Consider the following 13,604-nt stretch of genomic DNA (forward strand, 5'->3'; position numbering starts at 1 on the left):
GGCAGCGGGAGCTCAGCCTGCAGCCTGCGGGCTCTGCCAGGATTAACATCCCCGCGGTGAATGCCAAGTGGGGTGCACGATGGCACGGTCTCTCTTATCCGTGATGCTGGAGCCGAGCAGAGCCACTGCCAGCACTGCCACCCGCTGAAACAGCCACCGAGCTCTCTGTCACCCGCTGAAACAGCCACCGAGCTCTCTGTCACCCGCTGAAACAGCCACCGAGCTCTCTGTCACCCGCTGAAACAGCCACCGAGCTCTCTGTCACCCACTGAAACAGCCACCGAGCTCTCTGTCACCCACTGAAACAGCCACCGAGCTCTCTGTTAAGCAAAGTGATTTGTCTACAACCCCTCGGTCTGCACCCGCTTGTTGCCCTACTCGAGCCTGCTCTGCCCAGCATCGCACCCAAGAGGATCTGCACAACCCTCCTGCTCTCCCTCGGGAGATGCAACCTTGGAGCCAAGAAATAAGTTTTTTCATCCCTTCAGCAGCAGCAGGGGAGGCAATGGTCTGGGCAGAGCAGACCTGGAGCAGTCGCAGCTTAGCAGATGAGCGTTAGCATCACTGCTGCAGCTGTCAGGGTCTGAAGATACGAACAAGGCAAACCATGGAGACTATCCTTTATTAGAGGAGTTTGACAAGAGCTGGAGAAAACCGAGCACCCTTGAGGCATACCAGCCTCCAGGTCCTGAGGTCTCCCGAGACCTGAGGAAAAAAAATCTGTGTGACCAGCAGCTTGTCTTTTGGCTCCCCTGGATCAGTCCCTCTCCCAAGCACCCTCACCTCCCTGCACACACCATGCCACGCTTGCAGGTTGGCAAAGCCAAAAACAGCCGCGCTCTGCAGTCGCCAGAGGGGATTTTCCAGACCTTGCCTACCTGCCCTCCTACTCTGGCTCTGCGTTGTTGCACCCAGCCAAGTTTACCAGACAGAAGCCTCAGAGAGCCCCATGGCCAACTACGGCTTCAGACGACGATCAGCAGCGTCCAAGCACCTTGTCTAACGCAAAGGCTGCGGCCACCGCTCGGATCTGCTTAGACAGGCAACGTGCTGCTCGGTGCGGCACAGCTCCTTGCTTCTGCTGGGGTAGTTCGTATTATTGTCACTTCTCCAGGAAGCATCTGTCCTTTCATTTGGGTTTTGTAAATATGTCTTGCTGCGTACAGGGCTCGCCCAGGAGCAAGCTCTGCTTTTGCACAGGGGAGCAGCCGCAGGGTCCGGCTGGCTGCAGGTCCGGAGCTGCTCCCACCTCCACAGCAGAGCTACCGTGCGGCATTGGGTCAAAGCCTTTCCCACCTGCCTGCCTAAGCAGACTTCTCCAGGAGATGGTGGAAGTCATCTCAGGAGTGCCTCTGGAAATCGTCCTCTATAGTTAAACGCCTGCCTTTGAAGCTGGGACCTGACTTTTTGCCTCCTACTCCTCGGGGCCAAGAGCCCCAATGGCAGAATAAGGCTGATGAAAGCTCCCAGCCTCGCAAGGGTGCTCTGCGGCTAAATGTACGGAGACACAACAGTGCTGAGTATTCAGAAAGGCTGGTGATGAACCACGCTCACTTGAACCAGGAGGAAGGCACGGCACCGCGCTCCGCATCCCCAGGCAATCCCCTGCAGCAGCATCTTGTCCCGGCACCGCCTTCTGCCACGCACAGCCCCGTGCGGTGGGATCCTGTCTGAAGACCCCACCACAACACTGCTGCAAGTTTTCCTGAGCAAAACTGGAAATGCTGCTTCACTGCCAAACACTTGATCAGTCTCTCCGAGCACAAGGACTAGAGGCAAACACGCAGAGCAACGATGGCCGCGGGAAGGTCACCGGCGCTGGGGACAGCCCCACGCAGAGGACCAGGAGGATGCTTCATAGCATCTCCATCCAGAGGAATGGCATGTAGGGGAAGCACAGTGGCAGAGGGGACGCAGGGTGACCACAGACTTTCTTTAGGTGATTGCTATGGGCCAAAGTCCAGCATCTTGTTCACCAAACTGCTCAGACTGAGTCTTTTTATTTATTTCCAAGACTGCCCACATGGGGAGAGAAGGTCCCCGTGGAAAGGGGATCTGTGCTGTCCCAGCTCTTACCTTTCACTGCCAGCACAACGGCTCCGAGGACCATGATGAGCGTCTGCAGTGCGTCTGTGTAGATGACGGCTGCCAGCCCCCCTGCACGAGAGCAAGGCAACAGCGTCGGGAGCGCCGCCGGCTTCGGGCTCGGTTGTGAAGTCCCAATAAAGCTGCCCGTGCTTGCGGGGACATGCCTGTCACCGGCCTGGTCCTGCCGACACCGTGGTGATGGGGGGCTGCAGTGGAAGCGTGAAGGGGGAACAGCTCCTCGGGGGGTCCCCTGCAGATGGGGTGGGGGGAGCAGCCGACAGCCGCGAGGGCTGCCATCCCACCAGCGGCAGGGAAGGGGACCCGGGGGATGGCAGGAGGGGAGGGATGCAGCCCCACGTCCCCACGCAGTCGGGTGGATGCCGGCCATCCCCAGCCCCGGCTCTTTGGATGCTCCAGCAAGCAGAGCACATTCAGGACATGGATCTCATCATTCATCCCACCTCTCCCTAACACCATACCAGTCCTCCCGCTTCGTACACTCCTCAGCTCTCCTCCCAACCCTACAGTTTTATTTTTCCAGCACCTGATGCTTAGCGGGGTCCCCCTTGGCCATCCAGCCAGCAGCATTTCTCCCTTTCCATCCCAAGCTCTCCCTCCGGACCTGTTGCAAACCCAGGACCTGCTTACCTAGCCAGAAAGCAATTAGTCAGCACATGAACAAAAGCATTAAAAAGTAGCGGAGCTAGAGAAATTGGGTCAAAAATTGAACCAGTTTCAACCCCAGTCACCAACGCACATCCCAGGAATTCAGGGCTGCACCCTCCCTGGGATATGGAGGGATGTTCTCGGGATGAGGGTGACGCAGCGATCACACCCTCTGCCTGAGCTCACGCCGAAATGCCTTACTTCATAACAAGCCTTGTGGGCAGGAAAAAACCCGAGATGGGATTTGCTTAAAACCAAAGTCTTGCAAAATCCCCCATGTTTCAGATATACTTAAACTGTTCCCCTTTTGATGGCTGGGATGAGATAGCAAGGGAGAATTTACTGCCTGGCGTCTCCACTGGCGCTACCAGGGGAGGGAACATCCCAGCCAAAATAATAACTGAAAGGGCTGGCAGGGATACGCAGTCGCACGGTCTGAGAGTGGGACTGCAAGCCAGGAACCCACAGTTTCCAACTCCAGCTCCAAACCCTCATAGCCTCTGGATCACAAAAGAACCTATGGATTGACCCTCCACAAAAATAGCTGGTCGCATGATGGGGAAGCATGGACAAGAAATAATCCTGAAAGCTTTGCAGATGGAGGGCAGCAAGTTGCATTGCAGGCAGGGCAAGTGGGAGGGAAATGAGTCGGGGAGAGGGCTCTCAGATTGTAGATTCCATAGTAATAGTCCTGTAATAGGAGAAGCCCTGATTATTGCTGTTACAAATAGGTACAAGCACAAGAAAGATTTAGCTAAGTGATGGAGGAGGAGTTACTACAAATGAAAAGCCATAATGACAAAGGAGAGCTCAGGCATTGAGTCATTGTCGGAGCTGATGCTCAAGAAGGATGCTCAGATACTGGCTGGATAGGGCAGGGAATATGAACCCCATTAGTATAAATCCACTAAGACCTTCCAGGAGAAAAAAAAAGAAAAAAAAAAAAAGCAGGAGTGTAATTGGTGTGGTTCAACTAAAGTAGAAAGATTGAGGCCAGCAGACGCTGAGCAACCTACCCGCAATGGTGTAGAGCCCTGTGACCACCAGCATCAGGATGGTGGAGAGGTAAAGGTCCCAGCCCAGGCAGACTTGCACGAAGAGGGCCCCCGAGTACAGGTCCGTCTGTGCGTGGAAGAAGAAACACGGGGGCTGGGACAGGTGACATCCACTGTCTACACAGCACCCAAGGGCTGTTGCAAGAGCGGCACGGCAGGGAAACGGTCAACACCACGGGTACAGCAAGGACATTGCACTGCACATGCCAGGAGGACACCTCCCAAAGCCAGCACTGAAGCCCAGGGTCCCACGTGGGTGGCTGTGCCACCGCTGCAGGTGGGTGTCACAAGCCACCTTCCCCCAACCCCCAAAGAGCGGAGCAAGCGGCTCCAGCAGTCATTTGCAACTGGGTCCAGTTGGATGCAGACAGTGGGACGTAAGGGTCAGAAATGGGATGCCTTGGGGCATTAGTGCTGCCACAGCCCTTGAGAGCAAAGCAGGGAGCGAGAGATACTCAGCCCTTTACAGGATCAGACCCTGACGTGAGCCACCTCCTTGTTGCCCCGAGTCCCCCCAGTTCCCTCCACCGATGGCAATGCCCTGCTCTCCAGGCAGCATCTCACCATGCTTTCTTGCAGAGCCCTGGAGATGGGGCACCTCGTACCAACCAAGGGGCCACGCTCCACCGAAACACCAGCACCCTTGGGTGCTCCTTGGAGGCAGCCCAAGCCTCCCCCCCCAGCCCAGCACATCTGTGCTGTTTCTGCACCTCGCTGGCCCCCGCGGGGCCGATGCACGGGGGTGGCTGTAGCTGGTATTTCACGTTCTGCTTGGCAGGATTCACCCTCCTGGCACCCGTGCTGCCGGCAAGGAGGCTGCCAAGGACCAGCTCCCCCATCCCCAGCTGCAGCTCAATGGTCCGGGCCGTCAGACCGGTCAGAAGGGCGGCAGCGAGCCTAAAAATGCTGCTGGGGGCAGGAGGGGATCTCCTCCCAGGTGCAGGGACTTTTCACGGTGCTTGCTGGTACCTGCAATGCCTTTAGTGATGGATGGGGCAGCTCTGTGCCATGTCACTCGAGCCCATTAGCGGTGCTCAGGTGGGTGCTGGTGGGGCAGGACAAGGTGCTGCCCTGCTCCCTGGGGGCCACAGCAGCGTTTGAACCTCAACAGCCACTCCACGGTGAGGAGCACACAGGGGCAGGCCCAGCACAGAGTGCAAGACCCCCAGGACTGCTGCTCCTGAGCATCTCTGGGAAAATATCTCCTCCTGGTTTTGCACAGATGGGGAAACCAAGGCATGGGCAAGTAGCAGAAGTTGCTTCTGGCCCTGAGAGAGAAGCAGCAGCCCAGGGGTCCTGCACCCCAGCGTGGACCAGCCCAAATGCATCCTCCAACACGTCTCCTGACCTTTACAGCCCCACTTGCAAAGCCCCTGGAAGAGGCTTGGGGTTTCTGCATGGCCATGGAAGGACAGACCAACTCCACGTCCAACACGCTGCCTCCACCAGCCCCAGCATCTCCTGCGTCCGCATCATGTCCCACGGGGACGCCGGGAGCGTGCCTCTGCCTGGAGGAGCGTGCGCAGGCCTGCAGCTCACTCAGCTGCCAAACTCCTTCGAGATGATTGACACCCCAAAAGCAACCACCGTTTCCCACCCGTGGGAGGGCTGGACCCACACAGGGAGGTCTGGTCACGGTCTCATGGGAATGAGATGTAAAGCAGAGACTCAGAGGGAGCTGGGACACCTCCTCCAACAAAAGCAGCAATGCCGTGGGAGGAAAGGACCAGATGCAGCAGCCAGTGCTCAAGCCACCGCCACATCTCCACCCGCAGCTGAGATCCAGACATCCCCAGCGCTCGGCTGGGGTATCTTCACAAAAACCTTGTTTGGAGAAGGAAACGGGGCCAGAAGAGGCAGGAAGAGGCAAGACGAGCTGACTCCACGCCCTCGCCTGGAGCCGTGACAGCTTCCCACAGCCAACACATCAGCTCCGATCTGACGTCTTTCTTCACACACCTCCCAGAAACCATCCCCCAAACCGCAGAGCTGTCTTGCCCGGTCATGCGGGAGCAGTCGTTTGGGATTAGTAACAGGGAAGAGTGGTGTTATTTCCCATATCGTACCTCCCTTCCCCCAGCTCTGCCCTTCCTCCTCCCAGCGCTGCTCCAGCAAGCTCACCGGGCGGGAGCTGAGGACTGTCATTGTGTGATGGAGAGGGGCCACGCAGAATCAGGCGATGGAAGAGCCAAGGCGCGTGCCACCTAGCAGGGCTCCATCAGCCACGAAACCCAGTAGGTGAGCACACATCCAGCTTCAGCACAACACGAAAGCCCATCCCCTAGCAGATGAGCCCACATCGTTAGACATAACGTTGATTAAATCACAAATCAAACCGACCAGAAGAGCACTTACACCATGATCTTGAGGATCCTAATTCAGGGACTGTTCCACCACATCTGGACCAGGCTTTACACCACAGTCATGCCTAGCATTCCCAAGGGAGGTACTATGTGTCCTCAGCTGCACTTGGGCTTGGCCATGTCTCCGGGAGAGCCCTCGCCAGCAGCAAGAGGCAATTCAGCCCTGGAATGTCCTGCTGAAGAGGAACCAACTCATGGGCAACTATGCCAAAACCTCCACCACTGACTCCACTTGAATAGATGCCTTTTCCCCACAAATGAGATCCAACCACAGCTTGATACCACAGAGACCACCAAGCAGCCCTATGAGAGGACAACTAAGCCATTCATGCAGTCCAAGCTTCAACTACAAGGCAGAAAAGCCCCAACCCAAGGCCCTCAGCCATCTCCTCCCAATGCAACCTGAAGTGGGAACCCAAAATATTTTGAGCCTCCCCAGCGCAGTGCCAGCCAAGCATCCCTGGTGTCTTCTGGAGCTCCCAGTGTCCTTTGGAGGGATCCATCACTTGTCATCTCAGCACCTGCCAGAAAGTCATGCCCCCCTGTGACTGCCTGCTTCTCCAGCAACCCCTCCCCAGAGCCTAGCTGCGAAGACTCAGCCCCGGACAAGATATTTCATAACCGCTTCTCCAGGCTTTCTCAATGCTTAATCATTTTTGCAGTCGTCTGCAAATGAGTCTAAGCCTTTGCTATGAGGAAGCAGAGGTGTCTCCACCTCCCTTCCTGGTAATTCTGCTAGGTTGGGAAAAAAAAAATAAAAGCGCATGTGACTGAGTCGTTAATAAGACATCCCAAATACAAAAACAAGCTAATTAAAACCAGGCATGACCTATTCATAAAACAAGTCCTTTCAACTGTAAAAGGAGAGCTGAAGCCTTTGAAGTCAGGCCTCATAATCCAGCGAGATGCCTGCCTCCACCAGTGACCTCACTTGGAAACTCGTTCTTACCCAACATTGCTAATGCCTTGCCAATGAAAGATGGCTTTAGAAACAGCTTGGATTAAACAATTGGTGAAGCCAAAGCCTCAGTAGAACAAGTTACCCTCAGTAGAACGAGGTATAGAGGAGTCTCCAAGGGCTCTTCGCCAAGGCTAGGACTCCTGTGCAACTCCTCACGTGTTCCTAGCCAGGGGGGACACCATCTCTCAGCAGGACTTTGGGCTGCCCTGCTGCACCCTGCCATGAAACGCAGAAGGTTGGGGTCCACCAATGGGTGAATTCCAGGAGAAGAGGGATTGTCATCCCCCCTACCCCAAAAGAAGAGCCGAGGGAGCAGCACTGACGTCGTGTCTCAGCTCGGGAGAACGTGGAGCGGAGATCCATCCATAAACCCAGCGTCTGCAGGGAGAGGAGGGACTGTCATCCCCTCTACCCCAAAAGAAGAGCCAAGGGTTCAGCAGTGATGCCGTGTCTCAGCTCGGGAGAACATGGGGCAGAGATCCATCCATAAACCCAGCATCTGCAGGGAGAGGAGGCAGGAAAAGCCCAGCTAGTCCCAGGCTTTGAGGCAGCCCCCAGCGAGGACCAAAGGAGACCCCTGCCAGGAGACAGCACTTTCGCACTCTCCTCCCACGCTCCCCGCTGTGGTCATCACCGGGGACGGGACATTGGGCCAATTTGGCAATGCCTCACGTGTCCGCAGACATTCATCCCAACCCACTGCTGGAAACAACCGTTGTTTGTGAGATTTACCATGAATGGAGCCAGATGCCAAGATAATCCCCTTATTACATTGATTCCTCTTCTATTGCATCCTGCGTGACTCAGAGATCAGAGAAAACTCAGCAGACCAAAGAAACTATAGCGCTGGCGGAGAAGAGGCGCAGGAAGAGGCATTTGGGAGTGTCCACCAGGCTCCACAAACACGAGGTTGTGCTGAGAAGGGCCAGGAGAACCGCAGAGGTTCCCATCGGTGCAGGCACTGCGCAGAGGTCATCTACAGGTTCATCTGGTGTTAGGCAAGGGGTGACACCACAACGGTCTCCCTAGCTAAGAATGAACTTGTAGGATGTCCATCCCTTCCGGGCAAAGCCACGGAGAGACCGGAAACCAAAGGGACCAAGCACATCCCCATGGCATGGGCATGGCAGGGCACTGTTTTGTAAGAGAAGAGGGGACGTCTGTGATAGTCTGGAAAGAGACTCAAAGACAACCAGCCCTCAAACTACCGGTAATTTCTTTCTTCAAATTCAGACCAGCGAGAACAAACTACCTCACCAGAAATCCTGTCCCAGCTTTCAAGCTTTCCTTTTAAACGCCAGCAGGGATTCACACAGATCCCAGGGACCAACACCACAGACATGGATGCTCCCACATCTCCCTCGAGCTCCTCCTGGCTCTTCATCAGGAGCCGGGGAGAGATGTCTCCTGAGCAGGACGAAGGAGAGGAATAAGTGACAACACTTTGCTGGACATTAGGACAACCAGGGAACAATCAAAGTGTCACTGCCCAAACTTGCAAACTGAACTGGTGCTCCAGGAGCCACCGGGCTGATTTCAGGAGAAATGCCATAGGATTTTCAATGCCATAAATGATAAGGGTATAAAGAATATCAGTTTTCCGGGAAGAATGCCCTCCAGCGTGACGGGACACTGTTTTGGGGGAGAAAATACAGGTGACAGCTGCACCGACGGAGTCACCAGCATCACCTCTACCACGCTGAAAGCCCTGCGTCAGCAGGAACACGGGAAGGGCTGCCATCCCCCTGCAACCTGCCTTTTAAACACGAAGCATAGTGCCTTCCCCAAGGTCAAGCTCAGGGGAAGGAGACAGGGTCTCCCGGACCCGGGGACATCCCATCACGCAGCGCTGGGATCTGTCCGAGACGGGCACAGCCTCTCCCTTTGCATTAAGGGCTGATAGATGTGCGCAGCGAGCCCTGTTTGAAGGCTGCTCCATCCTCCTCGTCACTCGCAGGGAGACCTGGGGATCCCCCCACAGCTCAGCCCGGGGCCTGGGGCTGCGAAGCCGCAGGGGAAGAGGCAGAAACACGGCGCAGGGAGAGACGCTGTCTCCAGCCAAGCTGGTGTTGGCGAAGGATGGAGTTGGCGAGCGCAGAGGCAGGCACTGAGCGCCTCGCCGTGGGGAAACACGCTCCGGCACCGGCCCCCCTGCCCTGCAGACACCCACTTCTTGCAGCCAGCCACATGCAAAAGTACCTTTCTTGCAGCTGGCCACATGCAAGATCACATTTCTTGCAGCCAGTCATCTGCAAAAGCATAATTCTTTTAGCTGGCGAAATGCAGAAGCCCCAGGAGACCCCGGGTCAGATCCGCCTGCTCCATCAGCGGTGCAGGATTGCTCCCTCCGGCGTGTTTTCTCCTCCAGATTGCTTCTGAGCTGTTTGCTCTTGATCTCTGTCTCACTGTCTCCAGCCCCCCAGGGCTGTCTGTGCCTGTCTCTCTCTGCTTGCCCTAGGTCTGGTGTCACAGGCTCTTCAGCTGTTTTACCTCGGATAAACTCTTCCCACGGTTACCAAGCAGGCAGCAGGAGCAGAGGCTGCGCACAGGGAACTGTGAACGAGGCCAAAATGGGGGGAAAACATCCCTGTGGAAAAGCCCCTGAAAATCAGGCACTTTCTGTACAGGCTTGGGCATCTTATAGGTGCAGCAAGGCTTCCTTTCCTCAGAAAACCCGTGTGCCCTAAAGCAACAAATGCATTCCCAATTCAGTCCCCGGCTCTGTCGGGTCCCTCGGGGGTGCTGGAAAGCATCGCTGCCAGAGCATGGAGGAAAAACGCAGACGATGCAACCCAGCCGCCGAGCACGTTTCATCCACAACCTCTGCTACAAGGCGAGTGCACCGTGAGTTTGGGAATCCTGGCACCCAGGCACGCATCCGTCAGGGCCACCCAGACACGAGCATCGCTGCTGGATCTACCTACGAATGCACAGGGTGTCACAGATGGCATCTGCCCACAAATTGCCACCTCCTGTCCTGCTCCCTCCTGGAGCATCCTGCAGCAGCTGCTCTCCCCCTGATTCGGCAACACGAGGTTTGAGCCCCAAAATAACCTTTTGCTTGCTGGAAATCGGTCGTGGATCTGTCACGGAGTCAAGCGGGAGCTACTCACAGAGATTTTGGTGAAGATGGAGAGCAGGAGCGACAGGCCAGAGAGGTACATCCGGATCCTCTCCCCTCCAAACCTTCGCTGGAGATACTCGGGCATCGTGACAATCTGCTGGAGAGAGGGTGATCACTGCCCTGTCCGGGCCCCCTTCTCCGAGGATGGTCCCAGAGGGAACGCAAGGGGACAGCTGTATTCCCAGAGCAGGGCTTAGGAGTCTCAACGGACAGTGGTGACAGCCCTCCTGGGAGCAGGGGACCTGGCCGGGGCCACGCTCCCCGCAAGAGGCTCAGGGCAGCTCTACGTACCCCAGATGAGATGTAGACCGGCACAAACACCCAGGCCAGCGCCAGAAGAGCGTAGGTTGCCTGTTGGGAAGGAAGAACATGGCACAGACAGAAAAAACACTGATCCTGCTACAGCTCGATGTTGACTGCAATGCAAGGGGTGATGGTAGACAATGCTAGACCCCATCCGCCACTCCTGACCCAGCCCCAGGTCACCCTCAAATGCACATTTACATCCCCAAATGGCTTCGGATGGCAAGTGTGGGGGCACAAGGCCATGGTGGAGATCCTCCCTCCGCCCCCCCGGCACCCCCACTAGCAGGAGCCCACTCCCCTCAGCCCTTCAGCTCCTGAGCGGCCATTTCCTACTAACTCCTTGAGCAGCAAGCAAGCCGAATGCCATATCTTTGCTGCAGAACCCAAGGGCTTTTGAACCAACGGGGGGGAAGCAGGGAACGGGTGACCTATTCAGCTGGACTAGGAAGCTCTGCACTGAAATGTCCTTTTCCCTGAGCACGTGGGCTTGAGTTGACTCCAAATTCACTGTACGTGCACTAGACATGAGCCAGAGAAGCTGACTTAGCAGGGTTGCGTTAATTACCCCCTGCACGACTCCTCCCAAGCCTTTCGAGACGTTGCATGAAGCTGCTGTGAAATGGGCCATCAGCTGCTACACAGCTCCAGAAACTCATTTTCTTAATAACGCAACACGTTTCTTACGTTCCACTCGAAGCCGGTGACAGCAATTCCCCCGGCAGCACCAGTCCCGGCCAGCCCGATGAAGAGCCCCGAGCCTTCGCTGCTGGCGAAGAGAGAGGCGCCGATCTGCAGAGGAGCAGAGGAGGTGCTGCGGGTGTTCGCAGGCGGGGTGCCCAGCCACCGGCTCCCCGCGGCTTGGCACGGCAGTCATAAGTCACGCCAGCTGGACCACCTTTGGTGGTTCCCCAGCAGCACAGCCCCGAGGGGATAACTCGGTAAGAGCGGGCAGCAAAAATAATGTCTGAACGGGAGCAGCAGAGCGCAGACCTCCCAGCCACTTCTAAAGTCAAAGCGTGGCCAAAGACACACTATGTGTGATGAGGGACACGTACATATTTTGCAAGAAAACACCCTTAACAGACTCCAATCCAGGTAGCTGTGAGCCCCAGCAACCAGCACTCCCGCGCACTCAGCTCATCTGGGCATCCCTGGTGGGTTTTGGATGGACTTTCTTGTCTTCAGGAGGATGAGGGGGAGCCACGTGTTGCTGCATTTGCCACAGCGGCTACGCACCCTGCCCAGAGGTGGCCCTGCACAAGCAGCCAGTGCCAGACACGGGAAGGACCTACAATCAGTTTATCAATATCACACTGAAGTAAGAGGAGGGAAAAAAGAAACTTGGGACACCCATGTCTTGTTGGAGCCACCAGGAGCACACGGGGCCAGTGGAGACAGATTTTTGACTCCAACGACCCCTCCCCAAGTTCAGAGCAGCCTACGAGGAGACCGACCAGAAGAAAACAAGCTGGGTGGGCTCCAGCACCCTTCATGCAATGAGAAGGGAAACGCAGCTCAGAGGGCACAAATCCTGGCAGAAGGAGGTGTACGGGGAGGCGGGGAAGTGTGGGCAGGCGGTGGAGAAAGCAGGGGTGCAGAAGAGGGAATTCAGTGGGAGGGGGAACGGTGCTGGACGTCCCTGCTGCCCAGGGTGTCACAAGAGGGACAGAGGTCTCTACTTACTGGCCACCATGCCATGTCTCTGCCAGCAAGGAAATAGCCACTGACGGTGTTCCTGTTCACCCTGCATGAAGACTGGGAGGAGACAAGATCAGCACGGAGCACCCTTCCCTACAAACCCAGGCAAGACACCAAGAAACCAAGTCTCCCAGACAAGAAGCCAAGAGACAGAAGACTCTGGATAATTAATGGGAGCTCTGCAACTCCAGCTTAATTACACAAAACAGTGGCTGCACCCTGAGTACCTGGAGCCATGAATAGCAAAGGAGACACCCCGAGAAGCACGGAGGATGCACCCGTCCTACCTCCATCCCGCGCAGACAGGTTGGCTAACAGGGCTCAGCTTTGGCTATGATATTTCTGCAAGGCAGAATAAATGGCTTTGGAGAGCCTTTGTCTGGAACTGCGGGTAGCTGAGGGCTTTTTCTGTTAAGCAGGGCATTTGTCTAAACACCCTTTAATAGACAAACAGGAGATCTGCTTACGCCCAGCAGACCGGAGGCCAGGGGAGAGGTTTGTGCCACGGTTAATTCCACCTCGTTCTCAGGCTATAGGAGTCCTTCCATAGCAGGTGAACGGGGCGGAGGGTTTGTACAACAGAACAGAGCAAATGCAGCACAACAAAATACATAACAAGTGCAAACTACAACAAGAAAATAAGAGAGGCTTTCAAAATATTCCACACAGAGAAGCCAACCCTGGAAAAAAAAAATATTCGAAAAAGAAAGTAGAAAGGGAACAAGAGAAAATGCTCTTACCCATATTCCCACTGCAACGTTTAAAGAAAAATAAACCACTACAACAACCAGATCAGCAACACTGAACTGCTGTGAGGGGGTAAAGGATCCAGCAGTGGAATTGCCCTCCATCATTCCTCTGCCTCCTTCCTCATCCTCGGCAAAAGCCTCACACAGACAGTCACTGAATCAGTAACTCGTTAGCGGCTTGAGGGCATTTATCATTAAACAAGCTTTGCTCCCGAAGGCGCTTGGGTGGGCAGCCTGGCTGCCCGCTGCCTCCCTCCCCTTTCAGTTCCCCCCCGCCCTTCCCGAGGGAAGCACGGTCCAAGGTGAGCACCTCTTGATTTCGGTGTCTCACAAACGAGCAGCTACTTAATTCCCATTTCCTTGGGGTTTTCTGCTTCTTCTACCTTGATCTTGAAGAAGCCGCAGGCTCCACTCCAAGCTGCCCCTGCAATTAATGCATTTCTGCGACGCAGACTCTCAGGACACGGGCTCCCAGCAGCCTGCTTGCAGAGGTGCCTTACATCTAGGTATCGCTGGACAGGAAACCGCCAAGGCTTTTGTCTTCTATGAACTGTAAACCAAACTCCAGTATTTTTCTTGCAGATACTAAGTCTG

The 13,604-nt window shown here is 55.7% G+C and overlaps 1 protein-coding gene across 3 annotated transcripts in view; it reads right to left on the bottom strand.

Annotated features, from left to right (window-relative positions):
* SLC5A10 (solute carrier family 5 member 10) overlaps positions 1 to 13,115 on the bottom strand; it is a 41,664-nt gene extending 28,549 nt beyond the window's left edge. Inside the window, exons 1-7 of one of the 3 annotated variants that reach the window (XM_072877948.1) lie at positions 13,002 to 13,115; positions 12,247 to 12,318; positions 11,248 to 11,352; positions 10,549 to 10,608; positions 10,247 to 10,351; positions 3,771 to 3,876; positions 2,077 to 2,157 (exon numbers count right to left, since the gene is read on the bottom strand). In XM_072877948.1, the coding sequence (XP_072734049.1) occupies positions 2,077 to 2,157; positions 3,771 to 3,876; positions 10,247 to 10,351; positions 10,549 to 10,608; positions 11,248 to 11,352; positions 12,247 to 12,318; positions 13,002 to 13,115 (643 nt within the window). The remainder of the gene's footprint in view (positions 1 to 2,076; positions 2,158 to 3,770; positions 3,877 to 10,246; positions 10,352 to 10,548; positions 10,609 to 11,247; positions 11,353 to 12,246; positions 12,319 to 13,001) is intronic. The other 2 variants (XM_072877950.1, XM_072877949.1) reach the window with 2 other exon arrangements.
* Positions 13,116 to 13,604: the final 489 nt, after the last annotated feature.

The sequence above is a fragment of the Ciconia boyciana genome, chromosome 13 (assembly GCF_034638445.1).
Source record: "Ciconia boyciana chromosome 13, ASM3463844v1, whole genome shotgun sequence".
NCBI classification, from domain to species: domain Eukaryota; kingdom Metazoa; phylum Chordata; class Aves; order Ciconiiformes; family Ciconiidae; genus Ciconia; species Ciconia boyciana.